The sequence below is a fragment of the Quercus suber genome, unplaced genomic scaffold (assembly GCF_002906115.3).
Source record: "Quercus suber isolate HL8 unplaced genomic scaffold, Cork oak 2.0 scaffold_33, whole genome shotgun sequence".
Taxonomy (NCBI): Eukaryota; Viridiplantae; Streptophyta; class Magnoliopsida; order Fagales; family Fagaceae; genus Quercus; species Quercus suber.
The window spans coordinates 211044-237435 of NW_027069498.1; the positions used below are offsets into that span (position 1 = coordinate 211044).

General features: G+C 37.0%; 2 protein-coding genes and 1 pseudogene across 2 annotated transcripts in view; all 3 read right to left on the reverse strand.

The window, feature by feature from the left end:
* Positions 1 to 181: 181 nt before the first annotated feature.
* Positions 182 to 1175, reverse strand: LOC136066380 (uncharacterized mitochondrial protein AtMg00810-like). The gene is made up of 2 exons (XM_065770622.1): positions 234 to 1175; positions 182 to 190 (listed from the first exon to the last, which is right to left on the reverse strand). The coding sequence occupies exons 1-2, from the start codon at positions 1173 to 1175 to the stop codon at positions 182 to 184; spliced, it is 951 nt and encodes a 316-aa protein (XP_065626694.1).
* Positions 1176 to 14954: 13779 nt separating this feature from the next.
* Positions 14955 to 16888, reverse strand: LOC136061024 (disease resistance protein At4g27190-like; annotated as a pseudogene).
* A 396-nt stretch (positions 16889 to 17284) lies between these two features.
* LOC112027377 (uncharacterized) overlaps positions 17285 to 26392 on the reverse strand; it is a 16320-nt gene continuing 7212 nt past the window's right edge. Inside the window, 8 exon segments of the mRNA XM_065770623.1 lie at positions 17285 to 17659; positions 17879 to 18197; positions 18345 to 18397; positions 18482 to 19539; positions 19900 to 20137; positions 20231 to 20703; positions 24391 to 24457; positions 25430 to 25594. Coding sequence (XP_065626695.1) covers positions 17285 to 17659; positions 17879 to 18197; positions 18345 to 18397; positions 18482 to 19539; positions 19900 to 20137; positions 20231 to 20703; positions 24391 to 24457; positions 25430 to 25594 — 2748 coding nt within the window.

Consider the following 26392-nt stretch of genomic DNA (forward strand, 5'->3'; position numbering starts at 1 on the left):
GGCATACTTTGCTGCATTGGTGTGGCAGCTGGTGTGTCCTCTGGTGTGGCAGCTGATGCATCCTCTGGTGTGGCAGCTGGAATTTCATACTCCCCCTCAAGATGGACTGAGGAAGAATAAATGTTGAGCAGTCCCATCTTGGATGTTAACATAGAGAATTGTTTATGGCTTAGTGCTTTAGTCAATAAATCTGCCAATTGACAATGTGTTCTCACATGATTCAACTTAATTACCTTAGCCAACACTTTGTCTCTCACAATGTGACAATCAATCTCTATATGTTTGGTTCGTTCATGAAAAACTGGATTGGACCCTATATGCAAGGCTGATTGACTGTCACAAAATAGCATTGCCTCTTTGTCATGTCTAATCTGCAGATCCCTTAGCAAATAAAGTATCCACACAATTTCACAAGTTGCTACAGCCATGGCCCGGTATTCTGCCTCAGCTGAAGATCTTGACACAGTAGCTTGTTTCTTTGATTTCCAAGAAATCAATGATTCTCCAAGAAAAATGCAGTAACCTGTAACAGATCTTCTTGTATCTGGACATGATGCCCAATCTGCATCACTGAAGCCTTTGACATGGAGTTCTGACTTTGCAGAAAAGAATACTCCTCTCCCTGGTTCATTCTTAAGGTAATGAAGTACCTTAAGTGCAGCAGCATAATGGGGCTTTCTAGGTGTTGCCATGAACTGACTGAGCTTGTGAACAGCAAAGGTAATGTCAGGCCGAGTAATGGTTAAGTATAGCAGCCTCCCTATCAACCTTCTGTACTGACTAGGATCATGTAGCACATCACCTTCATGTTTACTAAGTTTCAAAGTAGGATCCATAGGAACCTTGGCTGGTTTGCATCCTAGTAGTCCAACATCTTCCAAAATTTCTAGAGCATATTTCCTTTGACATAAGGAAATGCCCTTGGCTGTCCTTGCTACCTCCAAACCAAGGAAATACTTCAAATCCCCTAAATCTTTCAACTTAAACTTCTGGTTTAACAAAATTTTAAACTCCTCAACTCCCTTCTTATCATTACTTGCAATTAAAACATCATCAACATAAACCAGCAATACAATGAATGAATCTTCTTGCTGCCTAGTGAACAATGAGTAATCAGCTTTGGATTGAACAAAACCAAGCTCAATTAAGGCAGTTGAAAACTTGGAAAACCACATTCTAGAGGCTTGTTTGAGACCATATAGTGATTTATTTAGTTTGCATACTAACTGAGGTTGCTCCCCTTGCTGTGAGATTGCTTAGACTGCTGAAAATGCTCCCCCTTGCTGTGAAAGCCTGGTGGAAGTGACATGAAAACTTCTTCATGCAAATCTCCATGGAGAAATGCATTGTTGACATCAAGTTGGCTAAGAAACCAACCTTTCACAGCAGCCACAGCAAGCACAGCTTTGACAGACACCATTTTGGCAACTGGTGAGAAAGTGTCAATGTAATCCAACCCCTCCTTTTGAGTGAAACCTTTGGCAACCAACCTGGCCTTATATCTTTCAACTGAACCATCTGATTTGTACTTCACTCGATATACCCATTTACAACCAATGGGTTTCTTACGAGGTGGCAAGGATGTAATAGTCCATGTTTGATTAGCTTCTAAAGCTGAAATCTCAGCATCCATGGCTGCCTGCCACTTGGGGTTACCAACAGCTTGAGAGTAAAAGGTAGGTTCAATGATGGAAGAAATGGCATAGCAAAAAGATTTATAAGGTTGGTTCAGGTTAGTGTAAGACAGATAGGATTGAAGGGGATGAGAAGTACCTGAAGCATGATTGGAGGAGCTGGGAATGGCTGCTGAATTTGACTTGATTACAATGATAAGCCTTAAGGTAAGAGGGTGGTTTAGAAGATCTGGTAGACCTTCTAAGGACAGCAGGTAAATTGGATGCAACAGAGACATTATTTACATCAAGGAATGCAGATGCATCAGGTGCATCAGGTGCATCAGGGAACTCATGAACCTCTTCATCAAAATCTTGATGAATTTGAACAATAGTGTCATCAGAAATTGCAGTGGAAGATGAAGGAATGGGAAGAGGAATAGCAATAGGTTCAGAGGAAGAAGGTGAATGAAAGATAGGTAGAGGAATAAGAGTGACAGATGGAGAAGAGATATCTGAAGCAAAAGGAAAGGTGGACTCATGAAACACAACATCTCTAGACAGAAAAGTAGTGTGAGAATCAAGATCAAACAGTTTATAGCCTTTGACATTGAATGGATATCCAGAAAGATACACTTTCTAGCTCTAGGTGTGAATTTGTGTTTATGAGGAGTGAGATTGGTAGCATAACATAAGCATCCAAAAACTCTAAAATGTGAATAAGATGGAGGTGTGTGAAATAGAAGTTCAAATGGTGTTTTATGGTTGAGGAAAGGGGATGGAAGCCTATTTATGAGGTAGACTGCAGTGAGAACACAGTCACCCCAGAAATAGAGAGGAACATGGGATTGAATTTGTAAGGCCCTGGCAGTGGCAAGAATGTGTTGATGCTTTCTCTCCACAACTGAATTTTGTTGTGGAGTGTAAGCACAACTCAATTGATGAACAATTCCTTTGGAGCTGTAAAAGTCATTGAAACTAAACTCCAAGGCATTATCAGATCTAATGGACTTAATCTTGGTTCCAAATTGAGTGAGGACCATGTTATAGAAAGATACAATAAGAGTTCTAACTTCAGATTTTGCTTTGAGCAAGAAAACCCAAGTTGCTCTAGAAGCATCATCCACAATGGTTAGAAAATACTTATGACCATTAGAAGTTAAAACAGAAAAGGGACCCCATACATCCATATGAACAAGATCAAAAGGATTAGCACACTTATTATTATTGAATGGAAAAGGAATTCTTTTCTGTTTTGCCAAAGGACAAACAGTACAGGGCTTATTACAACAGTTCTTAAGGAAAGGTAAAGTGCTACTTAAAGAATGAACCTTGGCATCAGAGGGGTGCCCAAGTCTTGAATGCCAAAGAGAAAACACATTGGTAGAAAGGGAAGAAGAGCAAACAGCAGAAAAGGACTTGAAATGCTGCTTGGAAAGGAAATCAGAAAGGGATGCAGTAGCTTGAGAGAGGCTGGAATCTTGTAATAAGTACAAACCATCATGCATTTTACCCATTCCAATTGTGCTCCAACATGTAAGGTCCTGCAAAAAACAAAATTGAGACAAGAAAACCAAGCATATGGGTTGGGACTTTGTTAAGGCACTGACTGACAGAAGGTTAAAGGTAAATGATGGTACACAAAGGACATTTCTAAGAGTTATATGGGGGGAAAGCTGAATGGTACCAACGTGTGTAACAAGAGCTGCTTCCCCATTTGGCAATTCAACCATAGTATGTGAAATTTCAGTGTAAGAAGTCATCAATTGAATAGAGTAGACTATGTGATCACTTGCACCAGTGTCAATAACCCATGTGTGAAGACTATAAGCTTTTCTATTAACAACTTTAGCAGAGAAAATAGAATGCTTGAAATTGGTGAAATTACCTGCAACAACATTTAATGGATAGGATACAGAGTTGGCAACATGAAGTTCTTGACCTTTAGGAAATTGTTGAGTAGAGCAGGAGCCAATTAAGGTCAGAAGTTGCTGGTATTGATCAGGGGTAAAGGTTGGAGCTTGAAATGTTGACATGGATGGAGCAAATTCAGTGACTCCAGTAGGTTGGTTGCATTGAATTTGTTCAAGACTCGTTGAAACTTGATGAGCAATAGCATTTCTACTGTTCTTGAACTTGAATCCTGGTGGGAAGCCGTGCAACTTATAACATTTGTCAACAGTATGGCCTAGCTTTCCACAGTTAGTGCACAAAGGCCTATCTTTGCCTTTGAAGTTGGTTCCTGAGTTCTTGGTTGCTAGAGCAGTGGACTCAACTCTAACAACATTATGCACTGACCTCTGCATTTCCTCTTGGATGAACAAAGAATGTGCCTTGTTGACAGAAGGTAAGGGATCCATTAATAGGATTTGAGACCTTACTTGAGAGAAGGCATCGTTCACTCCCATAAGAAATTTCATGGTGGATTCCTTGGTTTGAAGGTTATTCAACCTTTGGTTAATTCCACATACGCACTGACCACAGGTACACTGGGGAAATGGACTCAGATTCTGCAATTGGTCCCACAAAATCTTGAGCTGAGTGAAGTAATCAGTGAGTGATTGCTCTCCCTGATGAATCTCAGCAATTTGCTTTTGGATATTGAAGATCTTGGTTCCATTTCCTTGACTGAAAGTGTCACGAAGGTCAGCCCAAATCTCCAAAGCAGTGTCTCTGTAGATAATGCTTCCTTGGAGCTTTGGTGATACAGAGTTAATAAGCCAGGTTCCCACTACATTATCAGCACGAATCCATGCTTGAGCAGCCTCTAGAGAATTCACCAATGGCGAAGTGATGGTCAAAGATCCATCAATGAAACCTAGCTTATTTTTGCCAATCAGAGACTTTCTCACTGATCTCGCCCAAGCTGCATAGTTTTCTCCTCCAATCAGTAGCTGAGAAGTAAGTAGTGCTCCTGGATTTTCTCCAGGGTGCAAGAACAGAGGATTGCTAAGATTATACAAATCTTGTGAAGAAGACGAAGTATTGGAGGTATTGGCTGTTGCTGCTTCTGCCATTGAAGGTTTGAGAAGCTTGTAGAGTACAGTAATGGTGAATCGAAGAATCAAAGAAGGCAATGATGTTAACAAAGCTCTCTGATATGGAAATCAAGAACAGAGAGTTGAAAGAAAACTCAAAGAAGATGATGATGATGAATGAGAAGAACAGAGAGTTCCCAAATTGATCTAAGAAACCCTAAGAAAATTAGAAATGCTTTCGAAATTGCTCTGATACCATATGAAGTTTTGGGTGAAAAACTATTCTCATTCAATTGAATTCGTAACTGTACAATCACATATATATATATACTAACTTAACTGACTTGCATACACGTGTGAACATATTGTAACAACTATAACAGAATTTCTCACGTGTCTGACTTAAGCTAACAAACTAACTAATTAAGAAGTAAGGAAATACTACATGCCGTTTATGTACATTAATCAAGTAAGCTAAGTAAACCACACTGCCGTTTAGGGAAACAATTACAAGTCTTTATGTTCTTCAACTCTGAGAAACGGGCTGGACTTCTACTGATCTGTGCTGCACTAATTATGGCACCTGATGCATTGGCACCTGATGCATTGGCTGCTGCATTGGGTGGCATACTTTGCTGCATTGGTGTGGCAGCTGGTGTGTCCTCTGGTGTGGCAGCTGATGCATCCTCTGGTGTGGCAGCTGGCATTTCATAGACCTTGAATTGAAGGCCCAGGAATATGCTCCACTGCTCTGGGAACTCTAGTAAGACAAAGCACACGAGAGTCAAAACTTCCAGCTACAAGAAGAAGCCTTTTGATCTCTTTCAGTGTTTCTTCCACTTACCTGCTCGCTCCATACCGCTTTCTGCAATTTAAGAAACATCGAGAAGGCTTTTTGTTGTTGGCTATTTGTCCTTGAATTGCATTGACTCTAGGCTGAAGTGTTTCCACGTCCTTAAGCCAAGTTACGACTTGAGCACTGATTTCGTTTCCTTCTTTCTCCGCTGCTTCCGTTTCACGTTTGACTTCTTTTATACGATCCGTAAGGCTTTTCATCTCCTGCTCAACAGCAGCAAGATTGAATGCAAATTGAAAGTGGTCGTGGTCTTAGAACTGACACAACTACAAGAAGCTCGCTAGTTGTTGCCAGTAGTGCACCAACAGCTGCACCCACCACTTCCATGCCAGAAATTTTGCTATGGGAGATGGCGGAAGCTTAAAATAATTGACAGCCAAAGAATGAAAGAACCACAGAAAATACAAGTCAGGTATTTGGAGAGGAAATAACAAGGATTGAATGTATTATGATAAGTGTCTGTACCTTTGTTTGGGTTCTAAGGTGTTTTATATAGGTCTCTGCCTTCTTAGCCTTTGGGAGCTTTCAATGGTGGCTTAAATGCCTCCTTGTAACGCTTCTAGTGCTTTAATGAGTTGATTTGAAGACACCTCCAACGGTCAGGCCTGCATGTTCGCCTATGTCTAACTGCTCAATATTAAGGGTGGCAAATGGGTGGGTTTGGGTGGGTTTGGGGTGGGCATAATAGAGTTGGGTATATAAAATCCATTTACCCATTTAAAACTCAGTTAACTAATTGTTTCTAACTCAAATCCAACCCAACTCAATTATTATGGGTAAACTCCAACCCACCCAATTACCCAATTATCAAAATTACCAAAATGCCACTAAAGTGAAAACCCCAATTACCCATTTATCAAAATTACCAAAATGCCATTAAAGTAAAAACTCCAAATAGGATTCATGGGTTTGTCCCTAAACGAATAAAAACTGTGATTTTCCTTCGTTTTCTTAGCAACCAAACACAAACCAACCTCTAATTATTAACCCAAAAAAAAAAAAAAAAACTAATCAAAGCCAGAAATTCTGATCTCAAAGCCAACCCACAACCACAAAAATGAAACTCACAACAACCCAAGCCAAGAAAATCAACAAATAGCCACAAAAGAAAAACTCAGGTGAGATCGGAGAAAGAAAGAAAAAACTCAGGCGAGATTGGTGAGGAATGGAGGAAGAAAGAAAAAAAATGAAAGGGAGAAGAGAGATCGACGAGGTGGGTAGGCGAGATCGACGCTGGGCAGGCGAGATTGGCACTGCGAAGGTGAGATCGGCAAGGTGGGCACTCAACTCCATAGACTTTGACCCCATTCTCTCCGCCTTCCTCTCCCCATCCTTCTCCACCACTTCATGCTCCTCCACCGTGCTCTCCTCCAGATGTGGATTTGGAGTGTTTGGACAGAGATTTGGGAATGAGGTTTCGAATGGAGGAGGCGGATATGGTTCCTAAGAAGCGAGACTCGGTGGTCTCTATGCTATATTTGTTGTGGCTCGTTGTTCTCTGAGAGAGTCTCTCTCTCTCTCTCCGAGGGAGAGAAGTGTTTGGAGGCTGAGAAAATGAAAGAAAATAAAGCGTCTAAGAGTTTTTTTTTTTTTTTTTTAATGTTATAGGAATGGTTGGGTTGAATTTATTTTATGGGTTAAATGAAGTTCAATGGGTTTTTAGTTAAAACCCAATAATTATTGGATTTAATTAGGTTGATGCCTATTTAACTCAACTAATAATTGGGTGGGTTTGGGTTCAATTAGAGTGGGTGAGTTTCGGTGGGCAAATAGGTATGGACTTATTTTGCCACCCCCACTGCTCATGCAATAAATGCTCTTTTATGACACTTTGGTCATCCAATGGCCTCTTTGGATGATGAGAATTTCTTGGTTCATTAGCTAGCATATTTACTGTGTGTTTGTCAATTAGCAAAGCCTTTTTTTTCTTTTTCTTTTTCTTTTTCTCATAATTTTATTTCAAATAATATAATTTACAAATTTTTTAAAATAAATTAATTTTTAGTTTTTGTCTTACATTGCACAAATAAAAGTTATAAAAAATAAATAATTTACTATAAAAATGATATAACCATAAAAACTTACACAACTTTTGCCACAACTTACCATATGACATATTATGAGTGGTAACACTGTGAACTTATCACTTTTTTTAAATCACTTACAACTCGTCACGTGACGAGTTATGGGGAAAATTGTGTAATGTTTTTGCTCCTAATACTTCTCATTTATTATTACATTAGCACGAATGGATGACTCACGGGTCTAGTTCAATTATTGCCCAATAACTCCATTATTTTGTTTTTGTTCATTTGCTCTTTGATTTGGGTCCTATAACTCCATTATTTTGTTTATTTTGTTTTTTTTTTTTTTTGTTTTTGTTTTTGTTTTTGTTTTTTTGTTTTTTTTCCATTTGCACTTTCAAATGAGTTTCCACTGAAATAAAGATGGTATGTCAAGAGGGCGATTTTGGCCATTAAGCTCACTTTTGTGTAATTTTTAAGCCAAAAAGTCCTTTTTATTTTTACCAGCATCTCACTTTAAAAAAAAAAAAATTTATTTCTAAGTAAATTAGGGTTTTTAAAAATTGATTTCTAAGTAAATTAGGATGATTTGACCTTTTTTTTAAAGGGTAATACAGTTAACTCACTTGAGGTTTGGGCTAATATCAAGTAACTTCAAGATTTTTCAAAATTAAGCAACTTGGTCCTTAAACCCAACTTAATTTCTAAATTGTTACTCATATTTCTTCTCTTTCTCACACTGATCAGGGACCAAATTGATCTTTTAAATTTTACTTTTTCAATTCCACTAGTTATACTTAATTTCAATTCATATTTTCTCTTTTTGTAGAAGTACTTAAGTGTTTTTATATTCATATATTTTATTTCTTTAATGTTATGGACTCATGGTTGTTAAAAGGAATAAGAGAAACTTAGGTAGGAAATTGACCTTAGGATACTCAATTGGTCATTTAGTTTTGCTCAATGCTAATTAAATTACATTGATTAAAGTTATTAAACTAATGCAACTTGCGAGAAGGTATAATCTGTTCAAGACATGTATCTAGTACTTTTTTTTTTCTTGAATTGTGACTCAAGAAGAGATTATTTAAACTCAGCCCCCAGAAAAAAATTTCTAATTCCGCCCCTATAGTAGCGTATCATATACTGTAATATACTTTTGGATTTAAGTTGTTCCTTCTAGGCTTCCAGAATTTTTTTATTATCTTTGTCTCTCAATGTAGACTAATAAATGCTAATGTAACTTGTGAGAAGGTATTATCTGTTTAAGTAATGGCCTTAGACAAAGTACAAGACCAGTTGTTATCTCTTTGATTTGGAATATTATTAGAAACATAACAACATACACTCTGGACAATTTCCATAGCGCAAGATTGACTCTGGGGTTGTGATTCAAACTCGTGGTAAGATTCCTACACGGCACCAGCACATGTGCATTGCTCAAGGCTTCATAGTACTCAGGATATATTTCATATGGGTAAATTCTACTAACATACCCTGAAGTTTAGGCTAATGCCAATTAGGTCCAGGACTTTTCAAAACTAGCCAATTTAGTCCCTAAAGCCAACTTAGTCTCTAAACAGTTAGTTATTTTTTCTTAACTGTTTTAGGGACTAAATTGGCTTTAGGGACCAAATTAGTTAGTTTTGAAACATTAGCTCAAACCTCAGGGGGTATGAATGAAATTTACCCATTTCATAAAATACCCACACTTGAGAAAAAGAACAAATGGAGTAGTTATATGGAATTTTTTTTTTTTTTTTTTTAATCTTATCCCTGTCGGACACTTCAAATTTAGAGAGTAAAGCTGTAGAGAAAGAGACGCACACAGTGGCATTTGTTGGAATTCTTTTTTTAGAATAGTCTCTGATAAACTTAAATTATACCAAATCTAATAAAGAAAAAACTTGAAGATATGGAAATCACACAAAAAATAAAAAATAAACACAAAAATATAAAGTATTACAATGTCATTCAACTAACAAAAAGAAAAAGGAAAAAATGACTTACAAGAGATATTGTGGGAACTAAAAATGCTAAGATGAGAATAATAATGTGAGAGAGTTTGAAATGATGATAGAGAGGAGAAAATGGAGAGAGAGGAGAGCTAACCTGAGCTACCGAGGAGAGCAAAGTTGTTCTAATTGCAAAGCCGACGAAAGCAGAGTTGACGATGATGCCAAGAAAAACTCACAACTACAATATTTCTCTTTATATTTCTTTTTTTTAGCAAAAATGAAATTATATATTATTTTTATGTAATATATTGAATGAGTTATAGAGTTGAATGATTAGAGATTTTTTAATAGGTTTTTTGTTGAATAATTTGTTCACTTCTTGTTGTTTGGCTCAGTTTTGTTTTTGTTTGGGTTGTTTTTGCTACTCTCTAATTTTTATTGTTGATATTTTACCTTAATTTTTTTGTTTAGAGGGTTAAGGATTATGTTTAGAGGAACATGTATTTTGTGAGTTCTACTTTCTGCAACATCCTTTAATAAGTTACGGGGAAAAGGGTTGGTGCTTCAGTGTATTCAAGCAAGTTTTCTTAAGTTGTCAACAATGGTGTGAGACAGTATATCTTCAAACATGTTCGAAGGTCTTATCTGTTTGTATTGATGCACCCAAGCATCAGTGCTGCATAATCAAAGAAAATGGTTTTTGTTTTCAAAAATAGGAGATGCAATGAAGAGTAGTCATTTACATGTTAACATCATGGTAATGAGATAAGGATGATATTGCAGGGTATAAATGAATAGGATGATAAAGATGCCTAGATCTAGTCTAGAATTATACTTCAACATTGAATCACAATTATATCCTAATACACACAAGGATTCACATCTATATTCTATATATTACTAAAAGCTGAAGCATAGCATTTAATGTTGCTACACTCATGTTGCGCCACTTCAGCGACCATGTCATTTCTATCATTTTTTTTTTATTTGTCCAACATTTTACAAATTTTAGAATCATAATAAATCTATAAAATAAATCCCAGCACTATCTCTACTATAAAGCCCACTTCTTATCTATTTAATTTTACCATAAAGCCCAAACCTAAAGCCTTTTCAACTTTAAGGACAACAGGAAATTTAAAACCATGAAACAGGGTTTGACAAAAGGTATTGTATGAGAAACATAGCGTGGGGAATGGGAAACAGACCGTTTGAATATCTCCCACCTTTCTGTTCTACGGTTACGCACAAACAGATGGTTTGAACTTCTGCTCTACAGTTTCACATCGTTTCACAATAAAGGGGAAAGAATCTGATAAGATTTGAAGCCGTGAAAATCTCCCCACCTTCTTGCTCTACGGTTTCACAGTAACAGCCACCTATCTGACTTCCTTCCTTCCTGTCTTCGTCTCCTCAGCCTATATAAATACTGACAGAACCTGGATGATTCGATTGAGGTATCTTTAAATCTCAGTTCTTCTTGTGCTCCATTCTTTTGCTCGAAGCTTTTTGTTTCCCTTTTTACATTCTGTTACTGCCTATTTTGTGCTGTAATGTGGATGATTGTTATGCTGAAATTTTAATTGCTGGGGTTTTTAATTGGAGCTTTGTCTTCTTGGTTCAATACTTTGTGTTGTGGTGTGGATGATTATTTTGATTGCTGTGGTTTTTAATTGGAGCTCTGTCATATACATCAATAGATTAAATACTTACAAACAATATTAATATGAATTGATAGTAATGAATGTCCATTAGATGGATTATCTTTTGGATCTTAGTTCTTAAAGTCAAGGCCTTTTATTCCTACATAATTATATTAGCATTGACAAAGAATTTGTTCTCTACCTAAATTGCGTACAGTACTTTAGATTCATGACATTATAGTCATATACAGCCAAGCAGATTATCTTTTGATTCTTAGTTCTTGAAGTCAAGAACTTTTATTCCTACATAATTATGTCAGCATTTACAAAGCATTTGATTTCTACCTAAATTGCGTACAGTATTTTAGATTCAAGAAATTATTGTCTTATACAGATTTCAAGAAATTGTAAGTTCAGTAACTTAGAGCATTTGGTTTCTACCTAAATTGCGTACAGTCTTATACAGCCATGTCAAATCTTTTGCATCATTTTCCATATATGTGAAACTTAGCAAAATAATATCATTGGCCATCAAATTTGAGATTGTTAGTAGATCTATAAGATTACCTTAAAGGTTGAGGCTTCTACAAATGCAATTTGAAATTTGTTGCAAAAGTTTTGGGTTTAGGGAAATTAGATTTGTTTTTGGGAATTCTAGTCAAGTTCCGTGATATTAAATATGTATAGAATTGGGTATGGTGAGGGAAAACTGGTAAGGATTAGGTATGGAGTGGTGTTTATGGGTTTCTTAGGGTTGGAAGAAGAACCAGATTATGCTGATTGGAATTTTAGATCTTTTTGAAATGGAAAGAGGAAAGAATTATGTTATTTTGAAAGTGGACTTAATTATGTTATTTTGCAGCTATTCATACTCCTTATTGTATTTCTTCAAGGCCTAAAGGAGAGTCCTATTCTTTGTTAGATTGATAAGAAATTCCATACTGAGTATATAGTTAGCCTTTTCAATATAATTATAGGAGCATAAGAACTAATCTTTGAGAGCTAAATATCCAAGCTTTAGAGCTTATGTGAGCTTTAATCTTCAACATGTGTTGATTTGCATTTACATATCTGTTGGACTTAAATGAGGCACCTGAGGAATGCAAGGAAGGTGTACATCTTTCAGTGTGGGAGGACAATATAACTTGGTGTAGAGAAATAGAAGGACATTTAACCCCAATCTTTTGCAAGCCATGTTCAAAATGTATATGCAAAAGGCCATTCCTCAAACTTATGCTTTATATCTTCTTCTTCTTCCCTTTTTTATTTATTTATTTATTTTTATTTTTTTACTTTTCAGCTTGCATTACTTTTGTAAATTAAAGGGTTTAGGGATTTATATAATTAAAATTTTATTGAATTATCTATGACTGGAGATTATGCATACTGTAACTACCTAACCTCTAAGATTATAATAAGATTTGCTTCAGTCCAGCACTTTGTTTTATGGGTTAGTCTTGCTAATTGATAAAAGCGCATGCTATTGAAAAAAAGAAGCCACCATCGATGTTATGACTCAATTTCAAAGATAGTGGCCGAAACACTGCTTAGCTAGAGGAGGTGATCAAAAAAAAAAAAAAAAAAAAAAAAAAAAAAATGGGTGGGGTTATAATTGCTTTTGAGAGATTTTTCAAAAATTGGGTGTGAAGTGGATCTCTACTCTAGGTGGATTTTTTTTTTTTCTCTTTAAGCACTTATTTGTTTTTTGGGAATGTTTCTTTTTCCCTAAGATTTGTTATTTTTGAAAGGATATTTATGTATATTTGTTTGGTTTTGTTACTTTCCTGGAAAACTAGCCTATTTTCCACTGAATTAAACAAAATTTTTACTAGTCTGTTAATTAATTTAGTTTGGATTGGTAGAGGAATTCTAATTATTGGTATTGGTGATAAAAAAGGATATGTGGATGACCAGTTTAAACAACTTCAAAAGCTGCTGCAAAACGAGAACAATCCAGATTTTATGGTTGATTTTCCATTTTCTTTGATGATTTTGAGAAGCTCTCGAACAATATTTCTATAGCTCTGTAAGTATTTGTTATCTATGTGGTTGATTTTGGAAAAAAAGTTTGCTTAATGATTTATTTTTTGTCTATGGGTAAAATGAAATAGTTCACTAATAAGTAATATGTTTAAGGAGATAATTATATGTCTTATGCTTTGTAATTGTTCGTAAGTCATTGTTAAGAAAATTTTAGCTTCACAATTATGACATTGATTTAGGGGCATCTTTGTAAGTATGTGTTTCTATGTTCTTACCATGACAACTATTTTACATGGTTTTTCATTCTTTGCTCACTTGCATCATGACAGCTAGCACTACAATTATTGATTCAAAAATAGATTGTAGCTATGCTTTTTAGTTATGGGACATATAACATTTTTGTTTATTATATTGTAATGATTTCCTAGGCAGATGGATTTGCTTGCGTGGCCCACTCACTACCCATGATTGGTTGCCTAAAAAAATAGTATGTATCATGGTAAGTTTCTTATGAACATAGGTGCACTAGAATTTTCTTAACAGTAATTTATGAACATTATATGTGATGTCAAGTTATGATGCATGTAACTCTCTAAAATATGCAAATTATGCAAATTGATGATTGTGGTCATGTTAGATATACTTATAATGTAAGATTGTTGAAGTATGTGTTAAGTGATTTTGAAAAAAACATCATATTCAAAGAAAGTCACTATCCAATAGATAATAACACTATTTTCTTTTCTTAATGAATCCTGTGCATCGCACGGATTAGCGACTAGCTCTAATAATGAACAAACTCTCTAACTTATTGATGCTCTGACGCTAAGATAATTCGATGGTGCTATCACACAAAGTAACGAACAAACTCCTGACTCACTCACTGAGTATTCTTTCAATTTTCAAACAAAATCACAAGGGCCACTTAGCACCAAATCTCTTATTTAGAGCAAAGCCACCAAATCCTAGCAGTAATTCCATTTCCAATTACCGCTATGGGTGGAATTAAGGCAGCATACTCAATTTGGTTTCCTCATCATCCCACTCCAAAGCAGACCACCATTGTGAGTCTCCTTTTATTTCTTTTATGGTGTCTGTATTTTGTTTAGCAAGAGGCAACCTTCTGAGACGATCGCATTGCAACACTTTAATCTGCTCTAGACACGGCCATGTCATTTCATGTCTACAAAGAGTTCCTAATTTGGGGTGACTAGTTTCTCTTTTTTTTTTTTTTTTTTTTTTTTTTTATTGGCGTGACCCACCAATTCTAATATCCTTAGTTTTGAAACAACATGATCTGGAGCCATATTCTGCCCTAAATCGTAATTAAATAGTCCTTCTAAGCTTTCACAATGGCTTACCTTGATTACTTCTAGGTTTGGAAGGATCTGAATGAAGTCACCATAGGAGAGAAGATATTTCACCTGAGAACAGTTGTCCACATCAATTGATTTTAGGTTGCAAAATCTTAGCCCAAATGACCAGCTAGCTCTGAAATGCTTTTTAGGTCAAGCATATTATAGAGACGAAGTTCCTCCAGGTTTGGTAGTAGGTCACCAGGGGCAGCACATCCTCCTCCTTGCCCTAAATTGATAGGACACCTGCTAAAAATAAGTGACTTCAAACCAGCAAAGCTGGCTGCAATTTTAATGAAGTCTTCAAACATTTCACTCATTTCTGCACAAATACTTAATACTAGCGAACTTGAATCACCCCAGAACCACCTAATCCATTCTTGTGACAGATTAACACTTTGGATATAGCCCCTCTTTTCATGTGTGCTTAGGATGTTGTTTGTTTGGTAAATGGGAAGTTCAAATGTATCAATCTATTTATCCAGGAAAGATCTTCATATTTGTCCCATGGGATCCAATTCACTGAGATGGATAATTTAAGTGATCAATTAAAGGATCTGAGCTCTTCAAGAGTTGCTTGTCCGTCTTCCTCTCCCTTCAAACAGAAATGAAAGCCACTTCTTTTCATATTTAGAACCTCTAGACAAAACAAACTGGATATAATTCCAGGTTGAATGCTATTCAATAGGAAAGTCTTGGACAAGTCTAATTGCCTTAGCTCTCTCAGGTTTTCCATCTCTCTTGGCAATTCAGTGATACGAGTACCACTAAGATCAAGCTTTTGAAGATTACTAAGCATTCCAAGTGAGGATATTTCTTCAAGATTCCTGCAACTGCCTAAAAGAAGAGCACAGAGGTCTCTAAGTAGAAGCAAAGAATAAGGCAATGACCGGATGTGGGTTTCACTGAGATTCAATACCCTGAGCGCTTTAAATCCTTGTTGGAATCTCTCAAGAATTGTGTCAAGGAGATAATTTCTTTGTAGTAGCAGAGTTGAGGTCTCTGAACATTGTATTCTGCAATCAGGTAGCCATGTAATTTCATTATTCATGAAAGAAACCCTTTTAAGAGAATTTGAATTTGAAAATCTCCAAATGAAATCTCACTCGACTGAATCCCTGAAAGAACTAGGATTTACATCCATCTTTAGAGGATGATGCAATCCATCTAGCTACATCACGAACAATGTCATGCATCTTCACAGTTCTCTCATGGGCGCCGTCTTCCCACAAACAAGAATCCTTCAATTTTTCAATCACAACAATGCCTTCAATTGAATCCTCATAATTCAGTCCATCTATCAAACCTTCCGCCAGCCAGTATTGTACTAATTCACTTATTTGAATTGAGAAGTCCTCTGGAAATAGAGAACAATATAAGAAACATAACTTTATATTGTTATCTTGTAATGAGTCATAACTTAACTTCAATGGCTAATAGACATCAGCCTCAATGCCTTCTATAGAAGACACTGATCTTTGCAACTCATTTAACGTACGCTTCCACAGCTTGACCTTTGTCTTTTTTCTCATGGCAGCTACCACAGTGATGATGGCCACTGCCAATCTGCAACATTCTCTAACAATTGCTTCTGCAAATGGTCTAATTTCTTCCAAATGAGTTACATTCCTTGCATTTTGACTAAACAATTGCCAGGCTTCTTCATCATTTAAAACATCCATTTTAATTTCAAAATTAGTCATCATATTCCTACAAACTTACATACGTTTAGATGTCAATAAGATCTTACAACCTTTATGATCTTCTGGCCGTGGAACACCCAAAGTGTACAAATAAATTTTCTCCCAAACATCATCTAGAATGAGTAGAAATTTTTCCTGCTTCTCAAGCCTTTGATAAAGTTGGCTAGCTGTTCTCTGCACACTTTCTTCCATTTTCACCTCCATATTCAATCTCTCAGTTATTTGTATCTGGACATTTTTAATGTCGAAATTCTTGGAAACAGTAGCCCAAATGACGATGCTGAAAGGCTTCATGGAAGTAGTCTTGAGCTCATTGTTCAAGTTCTTTACTAAAATAGTCTTGCCTATTCCTCCTATTCCCCAAATACCAATCCTCCAAAATCTATGACGATAGTTTCATAGTTTTGTCTTAAGCTTTTGATGCTGTTGTTTGACCTTGAATTGATGGTCCAGGAATATGCTCCACAACTCTGGGAACTCTAATAGGATAAATCATACCAGAATTAAAACATCTAGCTTCTAGAAGCCTTTTGATCTCTTGGAGTATTTCTTCCACTTCCTTGCTCTTTCTATATCGCTTATTGCAGTCTAAGAAACATTGAGAAGAATTTTTGTTGTTGTTGACCATCTTTTCCAGAATCTGATTGACCCTAGGCTGAAGCTTTTTGACATTATCATTCCACTTTATGACTTGACCTCTTATTTTGTTTCCTTCTTTCTCAATCACTTTCTTATCATCTTTAACTTCCTTGCTACGATCCAAAAGAGTGTCCATCTCCTTGACCAAAACTTCAAGGTTTGATTGGAGATTGAAAGAAGAATTGATCTTAGAACAGATATAACCATAGAGAACCTTGCCAGTTGTTGGCACAAAAATTAAAAAACTTAAGTGGATAATTATAGTATGGTCTCCACATAAATTTAGATACATTGCTCAAATTGGATTCTAATTTCAAATTTTAATTGAATTTCCTCTTAACTTTATATTTGTTAGAAATACTAAATTACTGTATTATATTTCTTAATCACGGAATATACATGTGATGCCTTTATATATGAGGCATATGCGTGCGGTACAAGTAAAGTGTAGTACAAGTACAAGTGTGCTATACAAGTAAACTAGCTGGGCCTAAAGCCCAATCATAATATACATTAACAGCCCCCCTCAAACTCAAGGTGGATGTGAGACCAGCTTGAGGTTGTCAACTAAATCACGAGTGCGTCCCTTAGGAAGTGCCTTGGTGAAGATATCTGCAAGTTGATCTTTGGAGGAGACGGAGAAAAGCTTGAGAGCACCATGGACAAGATGAGAACGAATAAAATGACAATCAATCTCAATGTGTTTAGTCCATTCATGGAAGACGTCATTGTGAGCAATATGAATGGCACTCTGGTTGTCACAATAAAGGGGAGTAGCAGACGATGTGGACACACCCAAATCCTTAAGAAGCCATCGTAGCCAAAGGAGCTCAGATGTGGTGTCAGCAAGAGCACGATATTCTGCTTCAGTACTGGAGCGGGCCACGAAATTTTGTTTCTTACTTTGCTAGGAAATCAAAGAAGAACCAAGGAGAAAACAATAACCTGTAGTGGACTTGCGATTAGTGGGATTTCCTGCCCAATCAGCATCAGAGAATGCACGGAGTATAAGAGGAGACTGAGCTGAGTAGAAAAGGCCATGGAAGAGAGTGCCCTTCAAGTATCGTAGAATATGCAGAACAGCAGCATAGTGAGTCGATCGTGGAGCAGACAGATACTAGCTCACCTGATGAACAGCATAAGAAATTTCTGGACGAGTGACTGTGAGATAAACTAGGCTGCCAACCAATCGTCTGTAAAGAGAGGGATTAGACAATGGTTTCCCCCCTGAGGGAGTCAGATGCGCATTAAGTTCAATTGGAGTGTCAACAGTCTTGCTGTTAGTGAGGCCAGCTCGAGATAAAAGGTCAGATGCATACTTGGCTTGAGTAATATAAAGACCATCTGTGGAACGAGTGATCTCAAGACTCAAGAAATAGCTGAGATGTCCAAGATCTTTCATCTCAAACTGCTGACTAAGAAAATCCTTGAGTTCTTGAATGCCACTGAGGTCATCACCAGTTATGATCATATCATCCACATATAGGAGAAGTAAAATGGTGCCTTTATCATTGCGATGAAGAAATAAGGCAGAATCATAAGGACTGGCAGTGTAACCCAAGTGAAAGATGGTGGAGTTGAACTTGGTAAACCAAGCTTGTGGAGCTTGTTTAAGGCCATAAAGTGCACGTCGAAGGCGACAAACCTTGTTTGTTTCAACAGAAAGAACAGGAGGAGGTTGCATATAGACTTCTTCATGCAAATCCCCATTAAGGAAGACATTTTTAACATCCATCTGAAAAAGATCCCATTTACTAGCAGCGGCAACAGCTAAGAGGGCACGAACAGAGGAGATACGGGCAACTAGAGTAAAGGTCTCTTCATAATCAATCCCATACTCCTGTGTAAAACCTTTTACAACAAGACGAGCCTTGTAGCGCTCGATGGACCCATCAGAGCTAGTCTTGATCTTATAGATCCACTTACAACCAACCACAGACTGACTAGGAGGGAGAGTAACCAGATTCCAAGTATGGTTTTTGGTTAATGCATCAATTTCCTCTTTCATTGCAATCTGCCATAAAGGGTCAGTAGAGGCCTCACGATAGGTTTGAGGCTCATGAAGTGTAGCAAGGGCAGTGTAACAATGATAGTCAAGTAAATGTGCAGGAATGGATCTTACCCGGGTTGAGTGGCGAGGTGGAATGTCTTGTAGAGGATCTTTAGGCAGAGCAGGAGGAGGGGACCTAGGCTCAAGGTGGGGTAGCTCGTCATCAACCTGTTCATCTACAACCTGTCTAGGAGAATCATCAAAAATATCAGGAGATTGAATAAAGAAGTCCAAAGGAGGATCAAGAGTATCTGTGGAAGGAACATGAGACTCATCTGGAAAGATCTCTAAAACAGAAGAGTTAGTTAGGGAAGAACGAAAGTGAGAGAGTTCAACAAACAAGCGGTGTTCCCAAAAGACAACATTACAGGAAACACGAAGACGATGAGAGATAGGATCATAGCACCGATACCCTTTTTGAGTTTCACCATAACCAAGGAAACAACAAAGTCTAGATCGAGGCTCAAGTTTGTTGTGCTCATGAGGCTGAAGTAGAACGAAACAAGCAGATTCGAAGGAGTGAAGGTAATGATAGTTAGGGGGTGACCCAAAAAGGCGCTCATACGGAGTCTGATTATGGATGACAGTGCTTGGAATGCGATTAATGGCATGAACAGCATGAAAAGCGGCTTCACCCCAAAATGGGGCAGGAACTTTGGCAGAAAGAAGTAGAGCACGGACAGTGTCAAGAATATGACGAAGTTTTCTTTCGGCTCGACCATTTTGTTGAGAGGTGCCTGGATAGGTTAGATGATATACAGTGCCAGAGGAATGTAACAGAGCTTGAAAAACTTATTGAGTATATTCAAGAGCATTATCAAAACGAAAAGTTTTGATATGTTTGGAGAATTGTGTTTCAACCATTTTTGGAAAGTTACTGTATATTGGTAAGATTTCAGAACGAGATTTCATAGGAAAGATCCAACTATAACGAGAATAATCATCAATAAAAACAACAAAATAACGAGATCCACCAATACTAGTAACAGGAGAAGGTCCCCAAACATCAGAATGAATTAACTCTAAAATATTATTAGAGATAGATTCACTATTATTGAAAGGTAAAGCTGGCTGTTTTCCTAACTGGCATGAAGTACAATCAAAATTATCTTTGGACACAGAATCCAACAGACCCTTAGAAGCTAATTGTTGTACCCGAGTAGATGAGGCATGATCAAGATGAGAATGCCAAAGTGCGAGAGAAGGTAAGGAAGAAACTGCAGCAGCTGCAGCAGCAACAGAGACAGGAGCAACAGGTGGAAGATGAAGATTGTCCACGGGAAATATATGCCCAACCCTAGGACTGGTCCCAAGCTCTTGCCCCGTCCTCGGATCCTGCACAATACACCCAGAATAGTAAAAAATAAAGCGATATCCTAGTTCAGCTAATTGTCCCATAGAGCACAAATTATAGGATAGGTCAGGTACATGGAAGACCCCAGGAACAGAGAGGTTAGAGGTTGAAACAAAACCTAGAATATTCCCATGCATGGTGGAACCATCAGCTATATGAATATTAAGAGGATGTGGTGCAGGGTCAAGTTTGGAGAATAAGGATGAGTGAGGTGTCATGTGATTGCAACAGGCAGAATCAAAAAGCCAAGTTTGAGACTTACCAGGCAGAACTGAGAGAGCAGTGGAAAGAGATGCATTACCAGCCATACGAACAGCCTGAGTTATGATCTCCTGTAGTTCAGTAGGGGAGAGGTTGATAGTGGATCCAGAAGACTGGGACTTAGCTGAAATGGAAGGCATCGGCGGAGTAGGCTCAGTATTAGCAACATCAGCAGTAGATTTGTTGCGACGGTAACAAGTCTCAATGGTGTGGCTAGGACGCTTGCAATAATTGCAGAACTTCTTGTTGTTTTGCTTGCGACGATTACTAGAGCCAGAGGAATCACCTTGAGGTTGTTTAATGAAAGGAGCAGAATGAGTAATAGCCAAAACATTGAACTTATTCTAGGCTTGAAGGGTTGTAAGCCGAGCTTCTTCTCTAACCAACTCATTTACAGTAGTATCAAGAGAGGGAGAAGGACTACGATTAAGAAGCTGACCTCGGATGGGCTCAAAGTCCTTGTGAAGAGACATAAAAAATTCATAGAGACGAAATTCATCTCTAACTAGAGCATATTGCTGAGCATCTTTTGAGCATGCCGAAATTGGATCAAAAAGGTCAATTTGGTCCCAAATGAAGCGAAGCTGATCATAGTAGTCATTGATGGATTGCCCTGGTTCTTGTCGAAGTTGATGCAATTCAACTACCAACTGATATTTCATGGATCCGTGAGTAGTGGAGTACCTTTTGCCCAACATATCCCATGCTGATTTTGCATCATCAAAGCTGCCTAACAGATTGGAGATGGAGGGAATGGAAGTGTTTCGAATCCATGTGAGGATCATATGGTTATGACTATCCCATTCAATCATGCGACCAAGGAAGGCAGCATCTTCTTCACTTGCTCCCTTGACAGGAATGGTAATTGCACCAGTACAGTAATGCTAGAGCATGCGACCTTTAAGAAAACTGCGCATAGCTTGAGACCAAGATAAGTAATTCTTGTTCCCCTCTAATACAGTATTGATGGGGCGAGGAAGAAAAACATCATTTTTATCCATTTAGAAACACAATATGCAAAAACAGACTGCAAAAATGAAATCTACGCGAAAAACTAGGTAAGGAGAACCTGGACTGTAAAAAGTCAACCGTAGAAAAGTCAATGGTCAAAGTCAAAACTCAGTCAAAGTCAACGACCTAGTCAACGGTCAGTCAATGATGACGTCAGCTGTGGTGGATGACGTCAGCAGATGAGTGGATGATGACATCAGCCCTAGGTGACGTGGCAAGATGACGTCACAGATGACGTCAGTAGGACTGAGGGAGGCGTGTGAGGCGCGTGACTGAGGCTGTGACGGCGCGTGACGGCGCGGCTTCTTCAGGCGGCGCGTGAGAGCGTGTACAGGCTCCGATGCTTGCGAGACTTCCACGAATGCATAGATCAAGGCGAGACGATCACGGTGGTATGTGCAAAAACGTTATCGGAGGAAGATGCACGGTAGAGACGATGATTGCAGTGGTCTGTATGGTGCGAGACTCCTCAACGACGGCGGCTGCAGTTTCGGAACCTGAGGACAACGGCTGAGAGACGTCGTAGGTTCAATGGTGAGTGGCTGCAGTGGCTGTTGTGACGGCGGAAGCGATAAGGGTGGAGTAACACCAAGAGAGACAAGACTGCTAAAAGAAAGGTCAGAGGAGTGGCTCTGATACCATGTTAGAAATACTGAATGACTGTATTGTATTTCTTAATCAAGGAATATACATGTGATGCCTTTATATAGGAGGCATATGTGTGCGGTACAAGTAAAGTGTAGTACAAGTACAAGTGTGCTATACAAATAAACTAGCTGGGCCTAAAGCCCAATCATAATATACATTAACAATATATATATATATATATATATAAGGAATGGAAATAATTGATGAATTTCCTTTTTAGGCTTTTGCTCTGCCATTCTACAATTGCAGAGGCACTTTTTATTTGTAGATTGCAGTTCTTCAAAGGCAAAGGCCCCATGGGAAAAGCCTGAGGTATTTGTGTTCTGCTAGAATGAAATATTGGGCTTGTTCAATCATGCAAGCATTTTGTTTGATGTTGACATCTCCCTTCGTTCTTGTAAATTGCTTGGAAGATATAATTTCAATTAATGACGGTGGAAGGAACCAAAATGAATGAAGAAAATGTTTCCAGAGGAGAAACTGAAATCGAAAGCATTACAACTCACATGATTGAAGCAAGGTCAAAAGAATTTCAGTTTTTGACTATATTCTAACTCCCAAAGTCCAACACACATGGTTCACGAAGCTTTTTGAGTATTTATTTTATAAATTCAGGGGTTCACCTATTTCTTATATGTAACATTCTTTTTGCGCATTATGTTTTAGATGTATGGGCACCTGATTCTTCACATTATAATATTGAAATGACATTATCTTAGATAAAGCTGACATTTGTTAATTATCTATTTTGCTTAATGTGCCAATGAGCTCTAGCTTATGTAGCACCTCCTCCTCGTAAGAGTAGGATAGCGAGTGAGGCTGTGGCCTGTGGGTTCAAGATCCAATCGAATAAAATCATTTTATTTGCTTATATGTTCATTACTAATTTCTTTTTCTTTTGATAACTTTATAAGTTGTCTTCTTGTGAACAACAGTAAGGGTTGTACTGACATTTTTAGGTACCATTTTTGTTGTTATACAGAAACCCTGCTTTGCAATACCAATGGGCGACTTCAGCATCAGAGGTGTGGAAACGACATTCTTTCATGCAGAAGGAGGGCTGCTTCGCTTGACTCTATGACTAACTTGCTACGGCTTTTGCTGCTGTGGTAGAGTTTGAGCAATAGCAATGAAGAAACTGAACCCAATGGTCCTCAGATACTTGTAGAAACCAAGGGATTTGTAAACCCAATTCAAAAATCTAAAATACGAAATGGGACTGTCACTCTCAAATCTATATATTACTAAAAGCTGAAGCGTAGTATTTAATGTTGCTATGCTTAGGTTGAGCCACATCAGCTGCAATGTCATTACAATTATTTTTCCTGAATTTGTCTTACAATTTAAAATAAGTTTTCTTAAATTTAAAAATACTAATAAAAAGAAAATAATTTCCAACCCTTTGTCTTCCACGGTTACAATTTTAGATGGCAACTTTTTGTGTTCCACGGTTACAATTTTATATAGCAACCTTTTGTGTTTCACGGTTACAATCTCAAACGGTAACCCTTTAGCTTCCTAACGCTAGACTTTGGCTTTCTAACTCCTTTATCTCTTCCTCTCCTCACACTATATTAATACTGAAAAGCTGGATGATTCAGTTTAGGTATCTCTAAATCTCAGTTGCTCTTGACCTCTATTCTTGTAGCTGCCTGCATAATAGTTCAATGTAAGGATTAGATTAATAGTGTTTTTTTTTTTTTTTTTTTAAATTTTGTTACTACCTCTTTTGTGTTGTGGGTCATATATGAGTTTATATGTATTTAGGTTGGGTATTTGTATTGATAGATGATTGTTTCTTTCTATGTTTAAAATTGATTTGGTTTATTTTTTTATTATTTTTTTATAATGTTTGAGACAGTAATATTATTGGTTTATATTGTGTAATTCGTGTGATAAAGTTTTTGTAGTATCCGTGTGATAGAGTTTTAGTAGTTAGAAAATTGAATGATAGAGTTTTAGTACTATCGTGCCTGCAGAAATTCAATTGAATGATGTAATCTGTGCCTGTAGAAATTCAATTTGCTAACTACTAAAATTCAATACTATACTCAAAACACGACACTTCTCCTTTTTTCTTGGTTTGCTCATTTAAGTGAATCCCTCCTTCATCATTGAAATCGATTTAAAATTCCTTCTATTAGTTTTGATTGTACTCTTGGCTATATCATAAAAGATTGTATTTTTATATAATCTTTTTATGGTAATTATTGTCATTTTTGTTGTAGTTGAATCAAAATAAGATTATGCTAGATTTGCATAATTAGTAGTTGTTGCATCTTCATCATTATCACAAGTTTAAGATAGAGATTACCCTCATCAATAGCTGTTGTGTCTTCTTCATTGCCAAACTTGATAATCTTGACAAACCTTTTATTTATCTGATTGTACCACATGTATTTATTTACGTATGGATTCTATTTGATTGTAAGATTTTTATGTCTTTTGATATAAATTAATTAGCTGGTATGCTGATTGTAAGATTTATGTAGCCAATCCGCTTGCTTCTTCAGTTTTTTTTTAATCTTTTACTTTGCCTCCAACACTATCGTAATTGATTGTCTCTTTAAAGGCATTTTCTGTCTCCATCGCTATATATATATATATATATATATTGTTTTGTAGGATCCAAGCAAGAAAGAGTTTAAGATGCTTGCTATGTTATTCTCTCAAATTTTTTTACAACATGAACAACTTGCGGTATTGAAGTAATTACATAATATTTTATATCAATAGTTGTTTGACAACTTTAGAATATGAAAAGTTTTAGGTTAAGTGGGTAACAACTTTAATTTTGTTAATTTTTGCTTTCTAAATTACTAATAGTAATTTATCATGTTAAATTGGTAGTTTATTTATATATTAATCAGCTACAATGTTGTAATGTTTTTTATTTTTTTTTTCTTCTAATTTGTGAGGTTTAATTCAAATAATTTTGAATAAGTCCTCGACTCTATATGGCTAAGGGGTACTTGAAGATAATATAAGTTTTGGCCTTATATAATATACTTATATTGTGAGCCTTAGTGGCTACAAGTAATATTGTAGTAACTTAGACATGAAACTCTAGATACAACACAAACAGCTAAGAATAATGACATTTACTAATATTTGTCTTTTAATTTAAATGGTATTTTGCATAACTGCTTTGCATTCATTAGATTTCATTTTCAGTAATTTTTCCGTGCATCGCACGAGTTAGCGACTAGTAATGAATAAACTCTTGAACTTGTTGTTTCCCTGACACACCCACGGTTATCTTTCATTTTTCACACAATCAATAGGGCCATTTTGGGCCACATCCAATGTATTTAACCAAAACCGAAACTACCAAATCCCTAGCAATCAGACACCGTTGGATAGAAATAAGGCAGCAGACTTGATTTGGTTTTGTCATCATCCCACTCTAATGCATGCCACCATTCTGATTCTCCTAGTATTTCTTTTATGGTACCTGTATTTTGGTTAGTAAGAGGCAATCTTTTTAGACAATTGCACAGGAACACTTTTGTTAGGTTCTAAAGATTTAGAAATTTATGTATTTAGAACTCTAATGTGTAGCGTTGGCAAACCATGATCAAAACAGGTTGTTTAGTCTTGTTTAGGCTTGCCCAAAATATGTTTATTTGTAAAACTGGAATCGAGTGAGTGCAGATTTATTGGACTAAATCTGTAAGGCTCGATCGATCGAAAATTAGACTCGATCGATCGAACCACGTACAGATTTATTTTTCTGTAGAGTTCTAGTTCAGCCCAAACTCTATTTAAACGTCTTGGGGTTCAAGTAAAACACTTCTATATATAAGGAAAACCCTAGAATGTTTTTGGGACTTCTGAGAGAGAGATTAGAGTGCCCTCCTTTTATTTTTAGGGTTTTGTATCCAAACCTCTCTAAGTCTTTGTTGCTCATATTTGCTGTTTATGTGAATCTCTTGTGAGATCTTAGAGGAGCTTTCCTTCACATAAACTTAGGGTTTTCAAGGTAGAGATATTTTCTACATCTTGATGATCAACAAGTTTGCTGCCATTGAAGATTAAAAAGAAAAGCAAGCGGGGAGCTTGTAGCTGATTGAAGAATTCAAGAAAGAAGTAGTCCGTGGATTCGGAGCCTGCGCGTGGTCGTGTCAGGAAGTTCTACTGGTGGGTAGCATTAGGAAGTCGAGCGGGGAGCTTGTAGTCCTTTTGTACGAACTTCAATTCTTTCATAGTGAATTCAGGTTAGCCTTGAGGATCGGTGGGTCAAATCCTCCCCAGGTTTTTACCGTGTGGTTTCCTGGGTGATCATATCTTGTGTTATTTATTTTCCGCTGCTTTAT